Genomic DNA, 27,661 nt, shown 5'->3' with positions numbered 1-27,661 from the left:
AGCTCGATCTCACAATCCTGAGATCATGACCTGAGCTGAAATCAAGAGTCAGATGCTTAACCGACTGAGCCACCCAGGCTCTCCATCATATTCTTAATTGAATGATTTGAATGACTACATCCAATTCTGCACCTATACCCTCTGGTATTGCTTTTTAACCTTCCTGGAAATCACTTTCTAAAAAATAAAGACATATTCAGATCTGAAAAAAGGAAAAATGTGTTGTGTTGACATGACAGGGGTCATGGGTATTTCTTACTGTTAAATTGTTTAAATACATTTTTTTTAAAAGATTTTATTTATTTATTTGACAGAGAGAGACACAGCGAGAGAGGGAACACAAGCAGGGGGAGTGGGAGAGGGAGAAGCAGGCCCCCTGCCGAGCAGGGAGCCCGATGCGGGGCTCGATCCCAGGACCCTGGGATCATGACACGAGCTGAAGGCAGACGCTTAACGACTGAGCCACCCGGGCGCCCCTGTTTAAATACATTTTTAAAGATTTTATTTTTTAAGTAACCTCTACACCTAATGTGGGGCTCGAACTCACAACCCAGAGATCAAGAGCCACATGTTCCACTAGCTGAGCCAGCGAGGCGCCGCAGGTTTTTTGAATATTAAATAAACATTTAAACTTTTAAAAGCTGTCCAATTAAAGGGAAAAACTGATAAAGCTCTTTGAAGAAAGCCTGTTAAAAGAATTTCAGCCATTTAAATGTCCAACAATAGGAGAAGGCCGAAGTAAATCACAGTAATAACGAGTTACCACTTACTGTACACTTTACTCTGTACCAGGTACTACGCTGTTTTATATGCACTATTTCATTTTTTTTAAATGCTCTAAAAACTCAGCAGGAGAGGCCTATTGTCATCATCATTTTCATTTTATCGATGAGAAAACTATAGCAGAAAGACACAGTAAGCCACTCAGCAAAGACCACATGGCTGGTTAGTAGCAGAGCTAGGATTTGAACCCAAGACTGTTGGGTCCTACAACCAACTGGCAACCACTAGGTTGCCAGACAACACACTGTCCCACAACCACGGCAAGCTTTCACAGCCAAGCACACTATTGGTGGGGCTGTCATGATTAGACCCTTCTAAAAGGGAGGCGACTTCCAGCATCTCTCACAGCGTTAGGATGCACATCCCGTTTGTCACACAATTATACTTCTATGACACCATCTAGGAGAAATGCTCATGCAGAAAGACTATTGTACAAGTGATCGAACCATCGTAAATATCTGCTAATGGGAACCGCAAAGTAAATTATGGTACTTCTATAGGTGAACTATTTGGGCAGCTTTCTTAAAATGCAGCAGACCCCTATGTACCAGTAAGGAAATGTCTCCAAGCTACGCTGTGACATGAAAAGGCTAGTTGTGGGACCATTAGTTAAAAAGCTGTTTTGAATGAGTGTAGAGAAAAGTCTGCAAGGATAGAAACTAAACTGTTAAAAGTGGTTTACCTCTGAGGCATGGGGAGAAAAAGGAGGAGGGAAGGGAAAATTTTACCTTGTCCTTTATATATTTCTGAATTGTTCTAATTCTTTATGGCAAGTGTGTGTTACTTCTGTAATTAAAAAAAACTAATATGGAAAAAATGCTCATGTTTTCAACCAAGTTTTAATGATACGGGAAAAATATTGTAACGTGAAAAAAAATCGGAGCATGAAATTATGTATACAAGTATGATCTCAGCTGCAGAAAAATGCATTTAAAATCTAGAAAGGAAATATATCAAAACGTTAATAGGCACTGCCTTTGGGTGGCAGGATTATAGGTGGCTTTTTTTTTTTCTGCCTTACTTTTCTATACTGTCTCAGTGTGCCTTATTATTTTTATAATTAGAAAAAAAAAAAAAACATTAAGCAGGTCTGCCAAAGGTGCGTGGCGGGTTGTAAAACTGAAGCAGCCGCTGCCCAGACCCTGCGGCGTGAGGCTCCCCGATTCCTGACTCGCGGAGGAAAATGTCCTGCTTGCGGAGGGGGCAGATGAGGAGCGAAGACGGGCTTTCTTCTGATTTTATGATGATCTGATTATGTTGCAGGAGGAAAAGGGAGAGTCTCCTGGCAGAGAGGGTGAGACCCCTGAAGGTGAGGTTTCCGATCCTGAAGGTCAGGGCCGGGCTTTGCGGGGAAGGCGGGATCACTGTGGCTGTAAGAGTGGGTGCCGTCCAAGCAGGGTGACCGGGCGCAGGGGTTAGGGAAGGCGGGCGCCACCCCAAAAGGTCTTGTGTGGTCCCCAGAGACTGACGGGGGCACTGCCATGACGCAGTGTAGAGGTTGGGGTCACGGGTGGTGGCTGCAGGGAGAGCAACTCTGTCACTTGACCCAGATGACCCACTGCTTGAAGTGTCCGAGACTGCCCGGGATCCTTCATGGAGCAACCATAACGGCAAGGTCTAGGACTCTGGAGAAAAGTAGCTTGAAAGAGTGCGTCTTTTATAAAAGTAATTCTTTCGGTAAAGAGCCCTTAGCCTTTGTGCAGTTCCGGGCCTGTGTGTCATGCGTTCTTCGCTCTCCTCTTGCTCTGCTCTGTGATACAGAAAGGGCTGCTTCCAGAAGGCTCTGTTTCCACGCCTCCCATGTCCGCGGGCTTCTGGCTCAGTGTGGCCAGCGGGAGACACTGCGGAGGCGGCAAGACAGGAGGCCGGGGGAAGTTGAGGTAGTTCTCCTCCCCCCTCCCTGCCCCGGGTGACGGCTCTGGCCGCAAATGGGCTTCCTCTGTCACATCAGCTTCCACCGAGGCCTCTTGGGTTCCTCTCTCTGTCCCCTTGAGGGTAGGGGTAGCTGTGGTTCCCGCGGCTGCTGCCGAGTCCGCCCGCTTGGCTTCCCAGCCAGCTCTTCTGTCACACATGCAATCAGTTCCTTGCCTTGGATTCTCTCTATTCGAATGCTTTCTAACTCGCTTCCACGGGCACAGAGGCATCGAGAACTGTGCGAGGGAGGGAGACCCCGGGGCCGTGTGATAGCTCGGTGCAGTCGTCCCCTACAGCACCGCCACTAGGGGGCATAACACCGGGTGAAACTCCGTGTCTCTCAGAAGCGACATAACCCCAGGGTTGACTACACGGTCCTGACCTATGCGTTGAGGGGGAGGTGGAAGGTGGAAGACAGCCACCTGGTAGCAGATCGACTGCATTCACGTAGCTGCAAGCATCTGACTCTTTTATTAGGGCACCGAGGGTGGTTGTGCCTGGGTATTTACTTATTTTAATACATTCTATTTTTTGTAAGTTACTTATGTATGTCCCCTTCACTACACAGTACACAGTTAGGAGATTTTACCTCTGAGTTTCATTTCCAGGGTAGTAAAGGGGATGTTACAGAATACTGGTTTTACAGAGAGACCTTGGGGTGGAAGAAGGTCGTGCAGCACTGGGTTAGAGGAGGATGGGCACCACCCGGAAATCCTGGACCAGAAGGGGAAGTAGGCACTGATAAGACTCTGGGTTGTTTCCCTTTCTGGGGGGTGAGGCTTGGGGGGAGGGAGATGCACACACTCTTGATTCTACACGGGGTTGTGTCATTGTGTCCGTGACAGCATTTTCATTTTCGCAGTGTAAGAATGGGGAGAATTGTTGATGTTGTTGCCAAGCAGCGAGAGGTATGAGCTCTGGTGGGCATCTGTCATTCCTCTCAGCTGCCCAGCTCCTGAATAGCCTTTCTCTGGGTGGGGGACACTGCTTGTCTTATGCGTCCTCCACAGCAGGTAGAGCCTGCCTCCCACTACAGAAGCTAAACAGACACCCCCTTTCTGGGGCTCCCCTGCAGCTGGGTGTGGATCCGTGTCCTAGGCACACGTGGAGCAGGCGCACCTGTCCCAGACTTTGAATGGTGACACGATTGCTTTTCCCTGAGTCAGGAGGAAAGCCATTACTGAGGAGGTGATGTTTAAGCTACGTTTTGAGGGATAAGTAGAATTTCAACAGGTTGGGAGTTTGGAGGAATGAGGAGGAGTAGGCGGATCAGAGGGTTGGGTAGGTGGGCAGGCATTCCAGGTATGGCAAAGGTGTAAGTGTGAAGATATTTCAAAATAGGTAAAATGCCATTAACTTTACTCATGGATGTTGGAGTCAAGGGCATTGAAAAGGGGTCAGAAGACCTAGGTTCAAATATGGATCCTGCCTTGTATGACCTTGGGCAAGTCCCCAGCCCTCTGGGGCTCACTTCCCTTACTTGGAAAAAAGGTAGTCCTACCACTGCTGATCTGCCATCCTCACATAGTTTTTGTAGGATCACATGAAGATGAATGTAAACTGCTTTAAATGGAAAAGTCTAAACAAAAATTATTATGAATGTGTGTAGGGGGTGGGATACACAAAATAGTGAGAGAGCACAAGTCCAGGCTGAGAGAGGTTAGAAGAAAATCAAGTCTGGGGAGGAATTTGTCTGGTCAAAGACCAACTCTCTCAAGTGTAGGGCTGGGGAGGCCAGGTGGGGTTGGGGGTGAGCAGACAGCAAGTAGCCAGGCAGCTTTCACACCTGGAGAGCGGCAGCCCTCGGAAGGATTGCAGATACTTAGCCAGAAAAGGGAGGAAACTTGCTTTTCATTCAAATGTAGATGTGAGGCAGGACCCAAGAATCTGCATTTCTGACATGCTCCCACATGCTGCCAACACTGGGACAAGGTTCCTCCCGCGTCTCCCTGAGGTTCTGGTCTGACCACGGCAGCTGCTTTGTGGGTGTGCCCAGTCCTCAGCCACCCTTTGCTACAAATGCCTTGTGTGATTTGCTTTCTCTAGCTGGCCAATGTCTTCTGTCACATTTTGATTCTTAATTTTCACTCCAGAAAGTAACTCTAAGCTTTGCCGACTCCCCTTTGTTCCCTCATGAAGAGCGTGAGGTACAGGAGTGAATAGCTGTCAGCCTTGCGCAGAAGAGCAGAGAGCCTGTTGTACCCAGAAGCTTCCTGTCAACACTGCCCATGTCAATATCACCGGCCTCAGAGCCCTCAAGGTCAAGTCTCTACCCTCCTAGTTACCGGGGCTGAAAATCAGCAGTAGGTCGACACCACCTCCCTGTCTGCATCCCAGGTGATCACGAAATCTTGATGATGCTATAGGAGGTCTTTGGGAAGTCACAGATTAAGTAGTCAAGGGTAGGACTATTTGGGAGCAACTCCAAAGTCCATGGACCTCCAGCCATTTGGAATGGGATCACCACTCACCTAGGTAGGGGTGTTGTCAGGAGTTTCCTAGAAGGTTCTGCAAAGCCCCAGCAGGAGTCGAAACGGCAGCATTTAACGCTAACAGCTGCCACCCCCTCAGCCCAGGGAGTGATGCTTTTAAAACCAGGGAGTCCAGAAACTGCAAAAGCACCCCTTCTATGACAAGGATCCGTTCTCCCCCCTCTGTAACGTCCGCGGGGTCCCTCTCCTTTCCACTCCCCCGCCCCGTTCAGGGGCCCATCTGCACCTGCGCCCCGCAGCACCTGCTCCGGCTTCCTCCCGCCGGGGAGCCCCGCCCCGCCCCGCCGAAGCCCGCCGAACCCCCCAGCCCGCCCGCCAGCCAGCCCGCCCCGCCGGCCTGCAGGCCTTTCTCCAGCCGGCGCCTCCACCCAACTTTTTCCTCCCCGCGCCGCCCCTCCTGCTCCAGCCACAGTCTTCTGTGTGGTGACTCCACGATTGAAAACCCGGCCCAATCACATGCTCTGTCGATTGGGTCAGTGTTGCCAGCATCCTGTGTGGTCATGTTGTTACTCTTACTTACATTCCAAACCACAGGTGGTCAGCTAAGAAAAACAAGACCAGAAGACGCTGACGGTTCAAGAGGCATAGATTAACTGTACAGGGGAGAGGAAGAGGCAGGACAGAGGACTGGGGCCCCAGGGGCCCCGGGCTGGGTGGCCGCCCGCTGGTCCCTGGTCCCTCGAGGGCCTGGAGAGCTAGGGCGGAGCCGTGGAGCCTCGAGTTCCTGGGCCCCAGCTGCCGAATACACAGCCTCGGGGGATTCAACTTCATAGGAAGGAGTTTCACACCCTGTGGTTGGAGGCAAATGGGTTCTTCCCAGAGCCTTGGTAGATTCCAGCCCTTCTGCAGTGAGGGACATGGAGGAAATGAGGTCAGGGTCCTGTGCTTGATCTGGTCCCAGCCTGGCCTCCGCCTGACCCAGGCCTGGCCGTGGGCTGGAGGGGAGGGGTGGAAGAGGCAGGACATGGAGAAGAGGAACCCTAGGGTAAGAGGAGGCCGAGGAGAGCAGCAGGTAGGAGACCAAGCTCCGGATGTCCTCCTGCAAACGAGCCCGAGTTTTGTTTTTATCCCGGCCAGCATCAGGACGTGACTGCCACTGCCAAAATACTTTGCTGCTCTTTCTTGCCTCCATCTTCCCGGTAGCAGCTCCTGTTGTACTCACCCTGGAGGTGACCGGCCAGGACACGGCCGCCCAGAGCAAGGCTCATGTAGCCTCACTGGAGGGCATCGCTCCCGAAGACCACGTCGTGCTCTTGACAGGCACACCTGCAGAGGCTGAGGCTACCCTGGGTCAATGTGGAGTGGAGCTCTGGCCAGCCTGGAAGGAGCCGGCCGCACGCTTGGAGGTGAAGTCCGTGGCTCCCTGGCGCGTGCTGGCCAGTCAGAGGGCGGACTCCCAAGGTGGCCAAACAGGAGAAAAAGAAGACAGGCTGAACCATGCGATGGATGCCGGACAACCAGCGCTTGGTCAACGTCACACCCACCTTTGGCAAGAAGAAGGGCCCCAATGCCAACTCTTAAATCTGTTGTAATCCTGGCTCTCCCCAACAAAGCCACTAAGTCCAGTTGTCAACAACAACAACAACAACAACAATAAAACAACTTTGTTACAGTTCCCAAGAGCAGGGCCATTCTGCCACTCAGGCCTCAGCGTCAGGAGTGAGGGGAAAGCACGGGCCAGAGCCTTTATTGGGGTTTTTGCTGGAAGGAATAGACAAGGCAGGGTGGGCATGCTGGGCAGGCTTAGGAGGGGACAGTGGGGGTAATTTCAGTGGGCTCTGGCTCCAGGGGCGTCCCTAGTGGTCTGGTATCTGGCCCTGGGGGGATTTAGGGTAGGAGGATAGTGTCCTGACTGTAGGAAGCTGATAAAAGGAGGTGAATGTGGGCGAGAGGGGCGGATTCGTTGGTTTGCATATCAAAGGTAGGCTCACCGGCAAGTTGTCTGCTGTTTCTAGAAGGCAGCTAACCATGGGAGGAGCAGTCCCTCTCTGGGCCTGGAAGGGCCCCGAGACCTCAAAACATCACAAAATACAGAAAATAGAAAGCAGAATGTCAGAATGTGCCAGAGCATCAGGGAGTCTGCGAGGGGCTGTCACGTCGCTATGAACCCCACCCAGTGGGGTAGAGCATGAGAGACGAAAGTGCCATGTGAAAGCAGGAGGCTCCCGGTTCCGGCAACAGCTCCCTTGGACGGTCGGCTGGTGTGGTGCAAACACGCTCGCTCTCCCCCAGAAGGTGCAGCGTGGGGTGGACTCAGGCTTTGGCTTTGGAGTCAGACCTGGTTGGGGACCACTGTGTGACCAGGGAAAGTTACTTCACCCTTCTGAGCCCAAGAGGATGGTTGGGAGAATTAAAGAAATTTGAGGACAGAAGCATCTCTTATCTGCAAATTCCTTGCTCTGTGAGTTGTACAAATGCCTCGGAGAGCTCTCTGGAACTGGCTAAAAAAATGCTGATTTCCTGGCTCCCCCTAGACCTTCATGTGACCTGGGCCACACTCAGTAAATTGCAGAAAGACAGCAAGACCAAGAGAAGTGAGTGTGTTCTGGTAACAGCAGGGGGACACTGGGGCAGAGCTGATCTCACAGCCATTACCCCGGGAAAGCTGGCTAGGCTGGGTGGCCGGTCACCACTAACCGCTGGAAGCAGGCGACCAGGGCCCCGGGACACAAATACCAGCCCCAGAGTGGGAGCAGCTCTTTTTGGTGCCACACACAGAGGGCTGGCACCCCTCAGCTGGGTCCGCCGACCTGCTGTAGCCCCAATACTGAAGTTGGAGGTGTTCAGCTTCACACGACAGAGACTATTTTCAGCTCTGTGAGGCCCAGAATGAGAAATAAATTCACATCCTCGGAGGAAAATGGAAATGTCATCTCCTTTTCAAGTTCCTAGTAGTACCTGTACATTCCAAACTGTGGAGAATGAACTATTTGCTTATTTATTTTAATATGGACATTTTTTAAAGCAAGTTGATTTGTTGCTGGTCATCTTCTTCCCCCCCCCCAAGATTTTATTTATTTATTTGACACATAGCACAAGCAGGGGGAGCAGCAGAGGGAGAGGGAGAAGCAGGCTCCCCCTGAGCAGGGACCCCCCCTCCCTATGTGGGACTGGATCCCAGGACCTTGGGATCATGACCTGAGCCGAAAGCAGATGCTTAGCCGACTCAGCCACCCCGGTGCCCCTTCCTGGTCATCTCTTATCTGCAATTCCATGAAGGCTAAAAATTGAGAGTTCTCTTGTAATACTCACTCCTTAATCCTGCCTACTCCCAACACAACCAAATCTTTGTATGATTTCTGATGGAGCAACATTTTGCTGAGGTGATTTCACAGAATTCTGTAGCCAACACTCTGTTGTCACCGGTCTTCTGGCCAGTGCTGTGACCGCGTGAGCCCACACCCCGGACCCCAGGGCACCCCTGTTTTCTGAAATGCCTGACTCATTCTACCCAGGCTTTCTTGAAGAAAGTGAAGTGAAATTAAGCCCTCCCACACTCCTTTAAAAATGTATACTCTAAATTCCAGTTGTCGTAGTAACATCTTCATGCTGCCCCGCTGCCTTTTATATATTTTGGTGCTGATGGACCATCAGTTACCATGAGAACAGGAATGTCTTTAAATGGCGAATCTTATGGAGCTCAGTTTTGTGTCGTGTGCAAAACAAAACCCACGTCCACAGGGACAGCCTCAACAGAGCTCTGATAGTTTAACAATGGAATGGGACCTAGAAACCAATAGTTTCATTTGGTTCTCTGAATTTTATTTTGAAAAATAAAAAAGGTGTATATTTTCTTTAAAGATTCAGTTCTATTAACTGTCACTCTTCAGTGATTACATTAGTTTTAAAGACTTATTTTTAATTTATTTGAGAGAGAGAGAAGGGTCAGAAGGAGAGGGAGAGAGAGAATCCCAAGCAGACTCTGTGCCTCGTGAGAGCCCCAAGCAGGGCTCGATCTCACAACCCTGAGATCATGACCTGAGCCCGACACTTAACTGAGTGCGCCACCCAGGCGCCCCAGTACATTAGTTTTAAATGCATAGTCCTTCCTTCAGACTTGAAGATAGATTTGTTCACGCTTGCCACACAACTGTAGTCATCCCCACTTCCCCAGTCCGACCCTCCAGGGACGGAGCAGTGCCAGCTGATCACGCGTTCCCTGCAATCGCAGAGCCGAGGTCTGTGCATTGATTCTCTCTCTCAAAGGTGAATGCTGGAAAAATGTAAGCTCTTTGAGTTCAAGGACATACACATGCTTCTTCAGAACTCTCTGCAGAGTCCTTTTTGTTAATTGATTTGACTTCAAGCTTTCCATTCTCAAGTACAAAATGAAGTTTAGGCTGAGAATTTTTAAAAGAGTTCCTTCCAGAGGATTTGTGTGTGGGAACCAACTCGGAGGCAGGAAGAAGCCAGCCTCACAGTCTGAAGAGAGGCTGCGTCAGAGACTCACTCTTCACCAAGTCCTACCGCTAGACGGACACGGCACGTGTTGCGTGCCTACCACGTGCTGGGCACACGTATTGCCTCATTTCATCCTCGCAATATACCTTCTCCTTTACGCTTTCATTTTACAAATGAGAAAACAGCCACGGGTATTAGGCAACTTGACCCAAAGTTACACACCTAACTACCCAGTGGGGCTGGGGCTTGATGACAAGCATCTTGCTCCACAGCCCACGCACTTGACCTCCAAGCTCAGTAAACCTACCTTTTGCAAAGACATCCTCACTCCCGGGCCAGTGGGATGCGCTTTGCACATCGGTGCAAACTCGAGCAGCAGACAGCGGCGCTGGGACCGTGTTTTAACCGGTCACGCCGAGTCGGTCCCTGGGCAGCAGCGCGCCGCCGAGCCTTCTCCGGCAGAAGCAAGCTGGGCTCAAGTGCAGGGTGAGAATCAAGTCATTGCCAGTGGCCCCAACCACCAGTTCCTGTCCCTCCAGAAAACAGCGTGCCCCATGAAAGAATTTTATATTTTGACCCCATAATCCCACTCATGGGAATTTGTTCTAAGAAAATAATTCAAAACAAATCTATACACAAAAAGGCAGTCATCCAGCATTACATATAACAGCAAAAATTGGCAGCATTATAAACATCCCGCTATGATGGATCCTCAGGTTAACTACAATACAGCAAGTGAATGGAATACCAACACAGCTATTAACAAACAGCTGTGAAGACAACGAAACCATACGTTAAAAAGATTATAATTCAACAAACATTCAGTTCAGCATCTGAAAATTACCCTTCACTAAGACTATGACAACGCTTTTTTTTTTTAAATTAGTTTCTAATAAGACGGCCAACAGACACATGAAAAGATGCTCAACATCACTCATCATCAGGAAATTCAAATCTAAACTACAGTGAAATATCACCTCGCACCAATTAGAATGGCCAGTATCAGAATGATAAGAAAAAACAAGTGTTGATGAGGATATGGAGAAAAAGGAACCCTCATGCAGTATTGGTGGGAATGCAAATTGGTGCAGCCACTGTGGAAAACACTATGGGAGTTCTTCAAAAAATTAAAAATAGAGGGCGCCTGGGTGGCTCAGTTGGTTAAAGCGACTGCCTTCGGCTCAGGTCATGATCCCAGGGTCCTGGGATCGAGCCCCACATCGGGCTCTCTGACCCTCCCCCCCATGTGCTCTCTCTCTCTCTCATTCTCTCTCAAATAAATAAATAAAATCTTAAAATAAAACAAATAAACAAAAAGAAATCCCATATGATCTAATAATTTCACTAGTGGGTATTTACCCAAAGAAAATGAAAACACTAATTCAAAAAGAGATATGCACTCCTATGGTTATGTTGGTATTATTTACAATAGCCAAAGTATGGAAGCAACCTCAGCATCGATCAGTAAATGAATGGATAAGGAAAATGCAGTATACACACACACACGCACATGCACACGCACACGCACAGCAGCGGGCTGCCATCCTTGGTAGGTTCTCGGAAGGTGACTTCAGCGGTGCGGATGGAGCTCAGCGGTCTGACAGAACAGAGGCCTATGGGCTGCACACACCTGGGGACAGACTGCCAAAGAGGTCAAGGCTGAAGGACACCTGGAGACAGAGAAGGGACCAAATGGCACTGGGCGATTCAGCTCCCATAGCCAACAGGTGGGCCCAGATGGGAGGACACTGCTGTTCACAGCTCTCCCAGTGACCATGCGTGGCAAATACGACTATAGTCGGTACGATGGTGACCAGTGTCCCAGAAGCCAGGGACCAGGAGGTCCAAGAAGCCACCGCCTGAGGGTCACCCGCTGGCAGGGGCCTGAAGCTGATGAGCTGGCAGGCCCGAGTCTGCCCAGCCTTCAGAGTCCTGCACGCTCACCTTGTGCTGAGCCTGCCATGAGCCTGACCTCTCAGTCACAGCTTCTCTGCCTCATTTATTGTTCATGCATTTTACATCCTCATCCAGGAGAGAAAACACAAGGTTGATGTAACTGGGGGAGGCTGTTCACAGAGTAACAGATCCAAGGTGTGAATTAGCAGGTAGGAAGTGCAGACTCTGAACCAGGGAATGTCAAGCAAGGCCAGGGATGAAATGTTTTCTGTGGGAAGTGGGTCAAGGCAGGCAGAGGGTCAAGGGGTGGGTGGTCCAGGGGGCAGTGGCCTGCGATGTGGTTCGGGGGCCTCGAGTGGAGTTGTGCAGGAGGCCAGAAAGAATGCCCTGGTTTCTCTGAGTCACAAGAAAAGGAGGAGAAATAAGGCTGTGTGCAGAGGGAGGGAGCTGGGTGAGGAAGGAGTCCTGGGAGCGGGGGGATCACATCTGCTTCCCACCCCCCACCACTGCTCACTTGCAGAGAGAAAGCCTCTTGTGGGAAGTCTGTGCTGCATAAGCTGTCCCTTCCCTCCCACTCATATAGGAGATCGAGGAAAAAGAGCCTTGGTGGATTTTGTGGTTTCTCATTGTGGTAAAATATACACAACAAAAAATCTATCACTTTAACCATTTCTAAGTAACTGGTTTAGTGGCATTGGGTACATTCACAACGTTGTACAACCATCATCACTGCCCATTTTTTTAAATTTTCTTTTGGGGAGGGAGGGGTAGAGGGAGAGGGAGAATCCCAGGCAGGCTCCATGCCCAGTGCAGAGCCTGCTGGGGCCTCAGTCTCACAACCCTGAGATCATGACCTGAGCCAAAATCTAGAGTTAGATGCCCAAGCGACTGAACCACCCAGGCGCTCCCATCACTGTCCATTTACATTTTTTTCATCATCTAAGAGAGAAACTCATTAAACAGTAGCTTCCCTTTCTGCCCTCCCCTCAGCCCGTGGCAACCACTATTCTACATTCCATCCCTATGAGTGTACCTATTCGAGAGAACTCATGCAAGTGAGTCATACCATATTTGTCCTTTTGAATCTGGCTTAGTTCACGTAGCATAACATTTTCAAGGTTCATCCATGTTGCAGCCTGTGCCAGAATTTCCTTCTTTTTTCAGGCTGAATACTATTCCATTGTCTACAGAGACCACATTTCGTTTATCCATTCACTTGTTGATGGACACCTAGGCTGCTTCCACCTTTTGGCTGTTGTGAATAGTGCTGCTACGAATGTTGGTGTATAAGTATCTGTTTGGCTCCCTGCTTTCAACTCTTTGGGGTACATACCTGTTAGTGGAATTGCTGGATTGTATGGTAACTCTATGTTTAACTTTTTAAGGAACCACCGAATTATTTTCTACAATGGCCACACCAAGCCTTAAGCTATTTAAATGAAGAATCTATTCCAAAAGCCTCATGTCAGCCTGGACTGGAAAGATGGTCTAAAGTCTAGAGTTCAGGAGGCCAGGGCCTCACTGGCATGGGAAACGTGGTGCCCCATCCTAGCTACAGGAGATATGACACCCTGGAGGATCCAGAATAGGGTGACCAAGAGGAGTCATGTTAAGTAAAAAGCGGTTGAAGGGACTGGGGCGTTTGGCCTGGAGCAGAACGCGTGTCCTCTCCACCAAGAACAGTCTCTCAGAGTGTGTAAGCTGCCATGGGGCAGAGCGGGTGGACCCGTTTGTAGCCATGGAGGCAGAGCCGGGTGAAACCCACCAGGAGGCCACCTCTGGCCAAATGCTGCTCTGAGAGCAGGCTATAGAGGGGGTTCCTGTGATGGGTAACGGCCAAGGCTCCATGACTCGGGGGGGGGGGTGTCACCAAGAAGACAGCACAGAGCAGGAATCCATGCTTCATGGGACTCTTTCAGTGCTCTTCTGTCTTCAACAAATGGAAAGGTTGGGCTCAGATTTTTTTTTTTTTTTTGGCAACTGACAAAATCTTGAGCTTTCTTTTTTACACAGGGTATCAGGAAGCATAGTCTCAGTACAAATAGTGTAATTGCTGGATTATGAGTTTCATTGTGATAAATTTAAACATTAATAAAAATAAAATACTTAAGAACAATCATCTTATTTGAATGGTTTCTCTAGAAGTTGGAGAAGAAGATGTGATAGAGCTAAGAAGAGTTTTAAGACTTAAAACTCTGCTTTAGGGGCGCCTGGGTGGCTCGGTTGGTTGAGCATCAGACTCTTGGTTTCAGCTCAGGTCATGGTCTCAGGATTCTGGGATCGAGCCCCGCATCGGACTCCACACTCATCGCGGAGTCTGCCTGAGATTCTCTCTCTCCCTCTGCCCCTCCCCTACTTGTGCTCGTGCTCTCTCTCTCTCAAATAAATAAATATTAAAACAAAACAAAACAAAACTTCTGCTTTGCTCAAGTATCCTAACCCCCTGGTCACCTCTACAGGTGGCTCAATAAACATAACACAAGAGCACAGCTGCAGCACCCTGAGGATGCATTTCTTCTTGAAGCTGCCTCTCTGGACCACTCGTTTCTCAGCCTTTTTGTTGTATTCCTTTTTTTGTTTTCTGAGTCGTTTTTATTACAGAAGCAATGCGTGCTTCAGATAGTTATTAGCGCTATCCTGCAAATATTTGTGGTTCCCCTGTGGGGCACGTGGGGCATTGCATTTCCCCCCTCTCTTAAAGTGAGCTGTGGCCACGTGGCTTGTTTTGGCCAATAAAATGAGAAGTGATCTGTCACTTCCGGGTGGGAACCTTAAGAACCCGTGTGCAGTTCACATTTTCTTTCTTTCTTTCTCTCTGCCTGGCAGCCTACGACACCCCAAATGCTGGCTGCTCTGTAAGCCCGGGTCCCTGGAGGCAGGCCCCCAGCCCACCCTCAATGGACATGGAGCCCGAGGGAGAAAGAAACCTTTGGGTCAGCCCTCCAGGAACTAAAGCTTTAATAAGAAATAAACCTTTGTTGTTTTAAGCCACTGAGATTTTGGGGTTGTTACTGTAGCATAAATAGCTTGTTAGAAAAATCCTTCAACAAATATTTATATGCCAGGGTGCTGGTTATGATGTCACAGGGCCCAAGGAAGCCATCAACAAGCCGACCAGCCCTGCTAGCGGAGAACTGCATTCTAGCAGGGAAGATAACCATTAATCAATCAGCCATTTATTTATTTTTATTTTTTTTTTAAAGATTTTATTTATTCATTTGAGACACAGAGATACAGAGAGAGAGAGCATGAGCAGGGGGAGAGGCAGAGGGAGAGGGAGAAGTAGACTCCCCGCTGAGCCAGGAGCCCGATGTGGGGCTCGATCCCAGGACCCTGGGATCATGACCTGAGCTGAAGGCAGACGCTTAACCATCTGAGCCACCCAGGTGCCCCTCAATCAGCCATTTAATTGTAAAAGTATGGAGACATGGGACACCTGGGTGGCTCAGTGGGTTAAGCGTCGGCCTTCGGCTCAGGTCATGATCCCGGGGTCCTGGGATGGAGCCCCGCATTGGGCTCCCTGCTCGGCGAGGAACCTGCTTCTCCCTCTCCCTCTGCCTGCCGCTGCCCCTGCTTGTGCTGTCAAGTGGATAAATAAAATCTAAAAAAAAAAAAAAAAGTATGGAGACATACAGAGCCCCGCAGAGCGCACAGGGCACATGACCGGCTTTGGGCCAGGATCCGGGAGACTTCTCTTGGAAGATACGAAGCTGGGACCTAAAGGGTGGCCGGGAGTCAGTCAGGGGAAAGGGAGACTCGTGTCCCACACAGAGGGAACAATATGAGCAAAATGTCTGAGGCAGAAGGGAGCCGGAGTGGCTGGAATGCCGAGAAGAGGGCGCAGACGTGCTGGGAGGCGGGCAGGAGGCAGTGCCCCGAACCACTCAGCGCTTGTGGACCTTGGTGGGAAGTCTGGTCTCATCCCAAGAGCAGTGGGTCACCATGGGAATGTTTGGGGCAGAAGGGTCACATGAACATACCATATTTTTAGAGGGCAACAGCCAATATAGGATTATCAAGGTAAGAACGGTCAAGTGACGCCCAAGTTGGCTTTGACCAGCAAGACATGATGCAGCCCCCAAAACCAACAGCAGGTGGCGCTGCGTGCATGGCTGCCAGCCACCGGGAGCACGTGGCCACCGCGGTGACCCTGCTTTTAGCTGGGGCATCTCCGGGCTCTCACAGAAACTCAGGGACACACGCCGCATCCTCCCACCACCAGGGGCAGATAAGGAACACACTGCAGGGCCGGGGACAGACCTGGATTCTGACAGGAGGTTTGTGTTTGTGCACCAGTAGCCGAAGCCCCTCGGTCCTCCCTTCCACGTTTACGCTCATCCCCTATTTTATAGAGAAGCCGGACGCAGGAGGACCCCTCATCCAACAGATCATGATCCCTGTTCCCATTCTCTCACCCTCCCGGACATCTCTGCTGCATGTGGCCCCACAGACCCCCCTTTTCTCCAGGCTTCCTCACCCTCCTCCTCCATCTCTGACAGCCCCTCCTCTTCCTTCTGTCCCATGAAAGGAGACTGTCCCCATGGCTCCTGACTCAGCGCAACTTTATTTCTACAACTGACCAGCCCTTGGTTCCAACCATGAGCTTGCATTGAATACATCTAAACCTACACTCCTGGCCAACCTGTCTCTCTGAGCCCTAGTCCCAAATTCCCTGGTGCCTGCAGGACCGCTCCCTGGATTTCCCACGGCCACCGCGTGTCTCCCAGGGAGAAGGTCGGCTTCATCTCCCTCGTGGTTTACAGACAGGTGCCCACACCCAGTGCAGTCGCCGAGGCCGAGGAGGGGGGAGCGGGAAGGAGAGAAGTGGTCCAGGGCACGGCCGTGTCCTCCCTCTGGGCTCCACACATCTCTCCTCCGCCTCCTGAGTTCTGCTTACTGTAGGTTTCCACTTTTCCGCAATTTCAGCTTGTGGGGGACCCCTGGGGCTCCAGCTGTAGCCTGTGGTCTTTCTATGCTTCCTCCAAGCGTCAGCTTCCTACGTGCCTCGTTCTCCGGGTCTTTACAGGACAGACGGAGACTCTGATGGACCCACCTGGTCTTACAATAGACCAGGCTCGTCGTAGCAGCTAGTGGATGAGTTTTCAGGGTCAGGAGCCTCCCGCTGGTCCAACCAGCTCTGCCTGAGGGATGGGACTGGTATTACTGGTCAGGTATTACTAAACATGAACACCGGGATAATTCTTCATGGGATTGGGGTGGGGGCGGTTAGCGTGGTTGACAGGAGTGCTGTCTTTTCATCCCCTTATAGACAAGATCCTGGAAAGAATTTGCTTATGCTTTTTTCTTCACTTCCTCACCTTTCTGTCACACATCTTTCCTCTCTCACTTTTTTTTTTAAACACTACTTTTGTATTTTTTTTAAATCTCAAGCCTATAGAAAGGTTGAAAGAAAGTACAGTGAACACACAGACCCTTTACCTAGACCAGCGTTCTCAACCTTGGCACCATAACATTTGGGGCTGGAGAATTTGTTGTTGTGGGAGTCTGTCCAGTGCATTGTGGGATGTTTAGCAGCATTCCTGACCTCTACCCACTAGATGTGGTGGCATCCCCTCAACTGAGACAACCAAAAATATCTGACATCCCCAAATGTCCCTTGGGAGGCAGAATAGCCCCCAGTTGAGAACCACTGACCTAAATTCAGGAACTAACATTTTGTCATATTTGCACAAACTGTGTATACACATGTATCCATATGTAAACATACATATATGGATGTATATATTTCCTATAAACATGTAATCATAGTGAGCAAATGGGGCAAAATGTTAATTTGTGGATCTCTATAATACATATGCATATTATACAATATAGGTGTTGTATATGCATATATGTGTATCTTACATGCAAAGAGTGCAAATGTGGCAACATGTTAAAATATGTATTTTATACACACACACATATATGCACACTTTTTTCCTGAAGCATTTCAGAGTGAGTTGCATACATCGTTACCCTTCCACCTAAATAATTTAGCTCCTGAGGACAAGAACGTTCTGGCATATAACCACGATAAGATTATCATGGCCAAGAAATTTACATCAATACAGTATTATTTTAAGCCTATATTCATTTTTTTCCTCACTTTCCCAGTAATGTTCTTTGTGGACTTCTGGTCTGCAGTGTCCCTGTCATGATAACAGAGCAGACACAGCAGCGAAGGGGAAACAGAGACTAACTGCCCCCCATCATGACGGGACCTGCGCGTCAGCCTCCTCCGCTCAGTGGAAACCGTGCCCCATCCGATCCCATTAGTACTTCCTCGATTCCAGTGCTTACTAGCCTTTCTGCTCATCGTTTAACCATCTCAAGAGAAGAAAGCATTTCCACTTCCAGATGATCTTCTTAGCCTTTAAATGTCTGCCGCCTGGCACGTCTCTGTAGCTCCCTAGATGATGTCATCCGTGCTGGGGACAAGATCAGAAAAAGCCTCTGCAAATGCCACCTCCCCAGCGTTCCGATAAGCATTACTGCTCAGATACAAGCTCCGAACCGAGCGAGGCAGAGGAGGGCGTGAGACACCCTACAAGTTGAAAGACTCAACAAGCATCTCAGCCCCTGGTTAGGCCGCATTAACTAGAGCCCAGCTCCTCCCCGGGTGCGGTCCAGCAAATTCCCGACCCCCACCCTTGTGCGCTTTGACACGTCCTCCGGGTGCTGCTTGCTCAGGTTCGGGAAGGACTGAACTGGAGTTAGTGTCTCCACAAACAGAAACCACTCGGGTCCGTCCCGGCAGTGTCTAGCAGAGTGGGAAGGTGCTCCCTTTCCAAAGCCCGTCCACAGAGAACCCACAGGGCCCCCCTTCAGCTTAAGAGCAGCACCAACCTTCACCAGAGCGAGCGAGGGTTCCTCTGGCTACTAGTCAGGGTCTCACACGGCGTCTGCGCAGGTGGGACAGCCATAGAGGAATGTCACTGCCAGCAAGCTCACGTGCGGCGCGAGCACCCCACTTCTCTAGTACAAGGATTCGTGTGATTGCCTTTTTTCCTCTGGTATTTATGAAATCCGGAGTCCTAGGTTGCAGCCTTTCTTAGCAGACTTCGTGAATCTTTGAGAGCCTCACCAGGCAACCTGCGGCATCGTTACAAGCAATTCAGACAAACGAGATCATCCCCGGATGGGTGCTGCTTTAGAGGCGTCAGCTTCGGGCCCACAGCTGCGACTGGAGAGCCCAGTGCAGGTGTCAGCACTGGGAGCGTGGTGCGACATACCGGGAAGACAGAGCAGGAGCAGGGATGGGATGCTAAGTGATTCAGAGATGGTGTTTATACTTCAGATGCCTTTCCTTCCAAGTTTCACATTTGGGGCTTTTAGGCCTTTTGGACTGAAGAGAAAGAACTGCAGTTTTATCTCTTACGTGGATCATGGAATAGCAGCAGAATGCCCATGGCAAGTTTCTAGCACCTGTTCCATAACTCAGGGTCAGCCACGTTTAGAAGGAAGCCCGCAGAAGGTGGAAGGAAAATGTAAGTGTGGAGGAAAAGCATGGAGAAGAGTCCAGTGAAATGGAAAGAAGGGAGAGATGTGTGCTGATTTGCTCCCTTTCCCGGCACCGGGACACGGTCCCTTGTCAGCTCCTTTGAGTCATTTGCTTATATGCCCTAGCAAAGTCAGAGTGATGATCTCAGTCTCCACCGGCATCCCTGGCTAATTAAAATCAGCCAAGAGTCAGACTGCTGAGAAGAAAAAATTATAGAAACAAAGTATTCATTATTTTTCCCAAAAAAGATGAAAAAAGGAAACAGTGCCCAAGAGAAGGCTGTTCATAAGCAAATCCTGTGCTTTCTGTCATGTCTTTTTTTTTTTTTTTAAGTAGGCTCCATGCCCAGCGTGGAGCCTGATGCAGGGGCTTGAACTCACCACCCTGGGATCAAGACCTGAGCCAAAATGGAGAGTCTGCCACTTAACCAGCGGAGCTACCCGGGTGCCCCAGGCATGCCTTTTCTATGTAACAAACCCGTTTAGGCAAAAGAAAATAATTCATGCAGGCTAGAACTGCCTTTTGAGAACAAAGTTTATTCTGACCCACAATTACAATAATTTTTAAAGTCTTATCAATTCCACCACGCTTGGTAGGAATTACTTGGACTTTTTCCCCCCTTGACCTCTTCTAACTATAGCTGAATTTAGCTGGGAAGTAAAATGCATTTCTTTATCATTAACTACCATAGAAAAGCACACTTAGCTTGCATCTCAAATTGTCTTCAGTAAAGTCTATTTTGCTTGCAGTAGTTGTGTTATCCTGATTCCTCTTCCCCAAGTTCTGCTCTCTGTGAAATGCTATTAAGTCTTGTTTTTCCCTTTCTTTGATTTGGGAGCACCTGGCCAGCGGAAGCCCCGCAGCTGCAGGCAGTCGGCCACGTTGTGGGCGATGTAGTAGAGGTTCAGCATGGCAGCAGGGCTGAGAATGTCCACTTCCGGTTTCTTCTGTTTCTTCCCGCGAGACTTGCCTTGGCCTTTTCCTCGTTTCCCTTTACCTGGCTTTCAAAGACAAGTATATACAGGGCATAAATTAGTTTTTATAACCTTGAAATAATTTTCAACATTTCCTTTTGAACGTAAGAAAAATAACTCCTGAAAAACCAAAAAACTGTAACAGTAACAAAAATTTTTGCATGGAGTGAGAGGAGAAGTCGCGTGCAGTCTAATTCAACAAATGTGTATGAAGGACCCAGATTAAAAGAGACCCAACCTAATCTAACAATGGAGTGGACCTTGTCTGCATTGATTTGAACAAACTGTAAAAAGACATTTTTAGGCAACCAGGGACATTTGGTAATATCAAGGAATTATTAATTCTGTTAGGTGTGATAACGGCATTGGGTCATGGAAGAAAACGTTTACACGTTACAGAGATGCACGCTAAAATCTGAAAGAAGGCCTCAGATTTGCTTTAAAATACTGCAGCTCCCCTACTTCCCCCCAAAAGACACATGAAGCAAATGTGGCAAAATCCTGACAATTTCGGAGTTTGAGAAATGGGTATATGGGGATTCATTTTACTATTCTATTTTTGTGTATGTATAGAAACTTTCATAATAAAAACTTAATTAAAAACATTACATAATTGGATGCCAACACGTATTTTGGCATTTGTTCCGCCAAATGGGAGAGTAGTCACTCTCCCATTTAGCAGTCAGGAGGGTTGAGACAAATACAAGGCACTTAGCATAGTGTCTGACATGAAGGAAACAGTAAGTGACTGTCCCCATCACTTTATCACCACTAATCCTCCAAGCTGAGTTTTGAGGGAGAGAGGCATTATTCCTGTCTTAAACATGGAAAAGTGGAGGCTCAGCAAGGTCACCGTGCAAACCAGCATCTACCAGCTCAGCACCTGTGCTCTGGCCATGACCGTGCTGCCAGGCCAGTGCCTTCTGGGAAAAGGAACGGTTACCAGCCTGACATGGGAACAAACTATCTGACGTTTCGCTAGAGCCACACAAAGCTGAGCTGACTTCTCTATGTCCTAGGACCCACCCATAAAGTAACAGATGGAGGTGTATTATTTAGAAAGTGTCTCTTCTAGGCAAGGGAAAGGAGAGGACTGTGTAAGTTATCAAGAACATCTGCAAGGGCTAAATATTTGTATAAAATAGATGCCATGTTGATAGCATCTCACTTTAAAAATGTCCCAGGCTAAACAAAGAGAAACATACTCAATGTATTAAAAACACTAAAATACATTTTTATTAAGTGAAATGAAATACACTCCTAGATACAAAACTCAGGAATGAAGATGAGAAGTTATCTTGCAACACAGTGGCCTGGCTTTCACGTGGAAATCCAAATTAAAAAAAAACCCAACAATATGAAAACCCATATGATAACTGTACCTCCTGATAAAAGATCCCCTTGGAGTGTAGGATCCATAAACTCTTAAAATTTGGGGGTCTTGGCTTTATTTATGATTTTATACTTTTTTGCATGTCAACCATAAGACATACCTGGAATAACTGCCCCCAAAAAGTGTTTTCATCTCTAAAATAGTTTGCTTATAACTAAAACTCACACAAAGGTTTGATATTTTTATTCCAAGTTCTCATCTTTTTGGAGAAATTGGCAAACTGACCTAAAATTCATATGGAAATGCAAAGGAATTTTGAAAAAGAGCACAGTTGAAGGACGAATGCTACCTTATTTCAAGAATTATTACACAGCTACAGTACCCAGACAGTATGGTATTGGTGTCAAGACAGACAAATGGATCAATGGAACAGAATAAAGAGTGCAAAAATAGGTCCACACATAGACGAACAACTGCTTTCCAACAAAAGTGCAAAAGCAATTCAATAGAGCACGGATAACTGACGACGGATAGAAGCAGAAAAATGTTCTTTAGCCCAGAAGGCTGATCTATAGCCTGCATAGTTCCGATAAGGATCAAATACACACTGGCTGCTACATCCTTAAAGGGTCTCATGACTGCCCGTAAATCTCACCGATGGTTAATATTGAGCTGAATGATAAGCGCCAGAGAAATCTTGCAAAAGTAGTTTTATGAGTAGAAATTCAAAGAAAACATTTATGATCTAATACTCCCCTCACATCGCCTCCCCCTTGAGCACTAAGCATATAACCACCAGCTTTGTACAACAGATGTCTTTCTGCCCAGGGGTCCTGTCCCTGTGCTACTTAAATAAACTTACTAAGTTGCACCTAAAACGTCTCAAGAATTCTTTCTTGACCATCGTGCTCAACAATCCAGCAACAATAATTTCCTCAAAAAATGGGGCTGGAACAATGCATATCCATTTGCAAAAAGATGAAGCTCAATCCATGCTTGTACCATATGCAAAAATTAACTCAAAATGGCTCATATACCTAAATATAAAACCGAAAAGTATAAAAGTCCTAGAAGAAAATACAGGAGAAAACCTTTATGACCTCAGGTTAGACAAAGATTTCTTGGATCTGACATCAAAGCACAATCCATAAAAGGACAAACTGATAAATTCACCATCAAAATTAAAAACCTGTGCTCTTCAAAAGATATTGCTAAGAAAATGAAAAGCAGACTGGGAGAAGATATTTGCAAATCATGTATCTGATAAAGCCCTTATATCCAGAATGGATAAAGGACTCTGAAAACACAGTAAAAACACCAGAAAACAAAAAAACAACAAAACGTGGTCAAAAGATTTGAACAGATACTTTCCCAAAGAAGATATACATATGGCCAATGCACACTAGAAAAGATACTCAACATTAGGGAAATCCAATTAAAACCACAATTAGATGCCAGTGCACATTCATTAGAATAGCTCAGGTTACAAACACTGACCGGACCAAGTGTTGGTGAAGATGTGGGGGATCTGGCACTCTCTCACACTGCCGGTGGGAATCCAAAATGAAAGAGCCACTCTGGAAAACAGTTTGGCAGTTTCTTTAAAAGGTTAAGAACATACCTCCCATATGATCCAGCCATTCCACTGCTAGGTATTTACCAAGAGAAATGAAAGTGTATATCTGTTCTAAGACTTATACATGCAATGTTTGTAGTAACTTTGTGCTAGCTAAAAACTGGAAAGAGCCCAAAAGTCCATCAGTGAGTGAAGGGATAAACAAACTGGTATAACCATACACTGGAATACCACTCAGCAATAAAAAGGACTACTGATGCATGCTACAACTACAACATGGGCAAATTTAAAAATAATTCTACAAGTGAGGGATGTCTGGCTGGCTCAGTCAGTGGAGCATGTGATTCTTGATCTCAGGGCTGTGGGTTCGAGCCCCACGTTGGGTGCAGAGATTACTTAAAAAAATAAAATCTTAAAAAAATAACAATTATACAAGACCAAAAACCCCATAAATACTGTATAATTCCATATATAAAAAATCCTATAAATTACAAACTAATCTATACAGACAGGGCAGATCAGTGGTTGCCCGGGATGGGAGGTGGAGGAGGGCGATACACAGAGAAGCAAGAAAAAATGCCTGATTCCAGAGGAGCACAAAGGAGGCTTCCGGGGGTGATCAACATGTTTGTTACCTTGATTGCAGTGATGGCTTAATGGGAGCATACAGATGCCACACTTATCAAATTGTACATTAAAATATGTGCAATTTATTGTACATCACTTATACCTCAATAAATCTGTTAAGACAATTTTGTGAGTGAAAACTTTCAGTTTCTCGGCCGGTTGGGTCTGTTCAACACAACTCCATGGCTCTTGGCTGTTTCCGGTCCCAGAACTCAGAGCTCCCGACTTGAGACTCTCCAGACTCCTTAATGAAGACGACTGGCTCCCGCCACACTGGCCTCCCTTCTAGTTCCCAAACCTGCTCCACCGCTCCCCGCTGCCGCCTCTTCCCGCAGACCTTCACAGGGGAAATCATTTGTTACTTCTCTTTGTGCGGGGCTCTGCTCAAATATCACCTCTTTAGAAAACTCTCTCAGATACTGTGTCTATATTCTATCTACAACTAGGGTGACCATATAATTTATTGTCCAAACCAAGACACTTCAACAAACATAAACTGGGGCTGTCCCAGGCAAGGAGGGAGGGTGTATGGATGGTTTCCCAACAACCCTCTCAGCCAGTCACTTTCTAGCTCCTGACCCCAAGCACACCCCACTATTTAATTGTGCTATTCTGTTCATGTATTTATTGTTTCCTAGCCAGAATTTTGTCTATGAGGTCACCACCGAATTCCTAGGGCCTAGACCAATGTCTGGCACATTTGTAGGTATGAAAGATATCTGCTGAGTGCATACATTGCAACTCAGATGCAATTCAGTCTCAGGACTTAGAAAGCAAACGTAGATATCTGCTTTTCTGAATGTTAAGATGCCTCCTTCATTAGTTCAACAAATATTTAACAAATATCTACTGAGCACCAGGACCTGCAGTTCTGGGCTCCTGTCTTCATGAGGCTTACAGTCCAGTGAGGGAGAAATTGCAAACACATTTACTCATTCTCCTGTGAGTGAGAGCCCAGGGTCCATTATAATGTCACAGGATGGACAGGGAGTGACCTAATCTGGGACAGGAAGGAAGAAGGGTTCCTGAAGAGCAGCAGCCTGTGGGCTGAGGGGCAGGGAATTCCCAGGCAAACAGCTTGTGCAAAGGCTCTGAGGCTGGAGGGAACAGGCCAAATTGAAGGGACCTCTCAGAAAAGGTCAGTGCGGCTGGCCCATAGGCAACCCCAGTGGGGGCGCAGGGGAGTTTAGGCTGGGAAGGTAGGCAGTGTGCAACTCTGGCCTGCAGGCCTTGGAAGCTAAGGTGTTTAACTTTTATCCAAGGGCCAGTGGGAATCCATTAGCTTAAATGGCTTTATGAAACCGTTTTGCTTCAGTTCCCTAGGCTCTGAAAGAAAATGACAGTACCAACCACGCACAGTAACCAGGGGAATGACACAATTTAAATCAAGAGACATCTATTTAGTGCTTTTATATGCAATGAAGTAGAAGGAACACACAGATTTACCAATCACATTTCTATACTAGAGGCAAATGGGGGTGAGGAGTGAGGCTTTCCAAAGTGAAATAGGCGAAGCTCTTGTAAGCGAGGTGTAGAGGGTCATGGGGGCTTCGGGAGCAATATGGCAGCAGGGGGTACTTCTGAGCTAGGCCCATGTTGAAGAAAAGTAGATCAATAGCTTGAGTTGGGGCAGGTGCAGGAGGCTTCAAGAAGAATGTGGGTCTAGTGTGGGATGTGTTTTTTGTTTCATTTTGTTTAAAGTAGAGAAGTTAATATGGCAAATAAAGCTCAAGAGGTTGAGGCCCCTTTACCTTGGGCTCTGAGCGGTACTTAATTGAGCAGACTGGAAATTCCCGAGGTCCTGGGTAGGGGTTACAAGGTCACAGCCATTCTGGTGGAGGAGGAGGACAAAAGAGATGGAGAGCCCCTGGACAGAGGTAGTGGACTACGGCCAGAGTCCAGGCAGGTGGTAAGGAGGGCAGGACTTGACCGAAGGCAGCGAGGGTGGGAAGCAGGTCGAAGGGACTGGATGAGGGCTGAGGAACAGTAGTGCTTATGAGTTCGAGGCCAGGAGAATGAACATGCCATTGCAAAGTGCTGAGAAGGAAGTGGTTAAAAGACCTGGATTTTGAACACAGTTGGGAAATGTTCTCTGGTGGAGAGATCCAGTGAGAAGTTGGAGTGGTTTGGTTTAAGATGGAGCTCTGTGAGCCAACGACTTGGGGATGAGATGGAAGTTTAAGAATGTTGCAAGCCTTCCTGGGCATAAAATTCAAGAATTCCCTGCACAAAAGATTTCCTCCAAAGCCTTTCCTCCAACTAGGACTTGAAGAGAGAATCACTTGTTAGAGCCTGCAGTCCGGGTCGCACGGGCGCTGGCTTTCTGCCTCTTAATCCGTAGGGGAGAATCCCGCACAGGACCCAGGACAGCGGCAGCAGGGGTAAGTGCCTGGGCCAGGCCCTGCTGACTCGTGCCGGCACTCTGGAGTTGCACACCATGATACCCGCCTCTCTTTATTTCCCACATATATGGTTATGAAAGTGGCTCAACAGAACCAAGGAACGAAAACTAACCAACTCGCAAAAAGAGGGCTCAGCCTCATCCTGCTTCGCTGTTCCCTTTGGCGCGCGCAGACCACCTGGGCAACCCGTCTCCCCGTCATCTTTATGCCCCAAGTGTTCAGATCACTACGCTGGACACCCCCCCCCCCCAACGACAGGAGACGGACGTGCCCATCTCGCGGCGTGGGTAACAAATCTTGGTAAAGCGTGCCTCGACGAGGCAGACTGGTATTAAACTAATTTAGCGAAAGCTATATACATGTTTTTATGGATACAAATTTCTTATACTTAAGTAAGACGTGTATTACCATGGTAATTCCTCAGTCGAGCAGGCAGGTGAGTGTGGCATGGGTTCCCAATCCTGAAATAGAGAGAGCCCAGTTCTCCGCATCGCCTGGGGGCGGCGCCCCCGCGCCCATCCCCGCCGCCTACCCGGCTGCCTCCGCACTCGCCGGCGAACCGTCGCAGGCCCGGGACCTCGGCACGCTTCTCAGGAGCCCGAGACGCTCAGGGCAGCCCGGCGGGGTTAGGGGGCAGCCAGCCACCCAGCCGCCGCCACGCGGAGCCTGGGCACCCACCGCTCGGAGGCCGCGGGCCGCGTGACCCACGGCGAGCGCGCCCCGGGGACGGGGGGTGGGGGGCGCCGGGCTCGCGGGCGCCGGCGGGGCCGCGCGCACAAACGCCGGGCGGCGCGCGCCGCGGGGGGCGGGGCCGCGCGGTGTTTACCTGTTGCCGGGACACCGGGGCCCGGCGCCCAGCCGTTGGGCCCGGCGGGGCAGTCCGGCCGCGGTCCCCCGCCGGCCTCGCCGCGCCGGCTGGGCCAGCTCACCTCGCGCGACGGCGACGACGGCCGCGAGTGCCCGGAAGCCCAGGCTCGCGCTGGGGGGCGGGCCGGGCGGTGCTCGGGCGGGTGTGGTACGTGGGCTTGGGGGGGGCCGGTTCCGCCGTAGGAGCCCGGCCACTCACTGCTGACCTTGGAGAAGTCGTCGAAGACTCCGGGACCTTGTTTTGGGAAATGACATACAGCCTTTGAGAGTTGAAGTGGGGGAAAAAAAAAAAATCCCGGGAAAATGTTCATAAAGAGCCGGGTACAGGCCCCAAGAGAGTAAAGGCCTGAAAAAAGGTTGTTAGGCCCCGAACGGGAGTGAGGAAGGCTACACAGCAGGTGCAGTTCCGTCTCCAGCTTCGGGAGTTCATCCCGATAGATGTTTACTTGTGTTCTCCAGGGTGAGCAACCCTTTTTAGACTCGTTTTTGTGTGCCGCGGCGGTAGTGAGAGACGTTGGTGGACTAATGGCCGTGTATCGGGAAGTATCCCGTTCATTCTAGCAAGCCTGGCCGCTTCTCCGTTCTCATGGATGTCTGAGGCTAAGTCAGTGTTGCTCTCCTCTTCCGCTCCTCCTCCTCTAAGTCTCCCCACTTGCTTCTGATCTGTGCGTTACATCCGGACGTCACTTAGTCATGTCTGTCTGCCTCCTGCTGCATTCCGAGTGCTGGCTGATCTCCAAGTCCGTCTTCAGTTCTCTGCTGTCGTTGCCTCAGTGTCTCCTCACCTGCCGGCTCATCTGATGATGTCAGTGACTACCTCTCTTGGGATGACACAGCCCCCAGCAGGAAGAATGGCCTCCGTTTGAGCTCCAGTCTTCAGGCCGCACTATTCTCT

The 27,661-nt window shown here is 48.9% G+C and overlaps 1 protein-coding gene and 1 long non-coding RNA gene across 5 annotated transcripts in view; one reads left to right on the top strand and one right to left on the bottom strand.

The window, feature by feature from the left end:
• Nucleotides 1-27,661, top strand: part of LOC118533861 (uncharacterized) — a 112,827-nt gene that overhangs the window by 31,163 nt on the left and 54,003 nt on the right. Inside the window, exon 3 of one of the 2 annotated variants that reach the window (XR_004920183.2) lies at nt 2,047-2,114. The exons of the other annotated variant lie outside the window; for it this stretch is intronic. This is a non-coding gene — a long non-coding RNA (uncharacterized LOC118533861). Of the gene's footprint in view, nt 1-2,046; nt 2,115-27,661 lie in introns of those variants that run through there. 2 annotated transcript variants of the gene reach the window in all.
• SMKR1 (small lysine rich protein 1) lies at nt 19,504-26,812 on the bottom strand. 3 transcript variants are annotated; one of them, XM_036101291.2, is made up of 3 exons: nt 26,726-26,812; nt 26,308-26,360; nt 19,504-19,988 (listed from the first exon to the last, which is right to left on the bottom strand). In XM_036101291.2, exons 2-3 carry the CDS (start codon nt 26,308-26,310, stop codon nt 19,791-19,793), a joined length of 201 nt encoding a protein of 66 aa, XP_035957184.1. In that variant the 5' UTR covers nt 26,311-26,360; nt 26,726-26,812; the 3' UTR covers nt 19,504-19,790. The 3 variants fall into 3 exon arrangements, with proteins under 3 accessions (XP_035957184.1, XP_035957185.1, XP_077915681.1); XM_036101292.2 differs by lacking the exon at nt 26,726-26,812 and adding an exon at nt 26,432-26,520; XM_078059555.1 differs by lacking the exon at nt 26,726-26,812 and having other exon boundaries at nt 26,308-26,573.

The sequence above is a fragment of the Halichoerus grypus genome, chromosome 12, assembly GCF_964656455.1.
Source record: "Halichoerus grypus chromosome 12, mHalGry1.hap1.1, whole genome shotgun sequence".
Taxonomy (NCBI): domain Eukaryota; kingdom Metazoa; phylum Chordata; class Mammalia; order Carnivora; family Phocidae; genus Halichoerus; species Halichoerus grypus.
The sequence above is the reverse complement of the archived record's forward strand: the minus strand, read 5'-3'. Positions and strand labels throughout refer to the sequence as shown.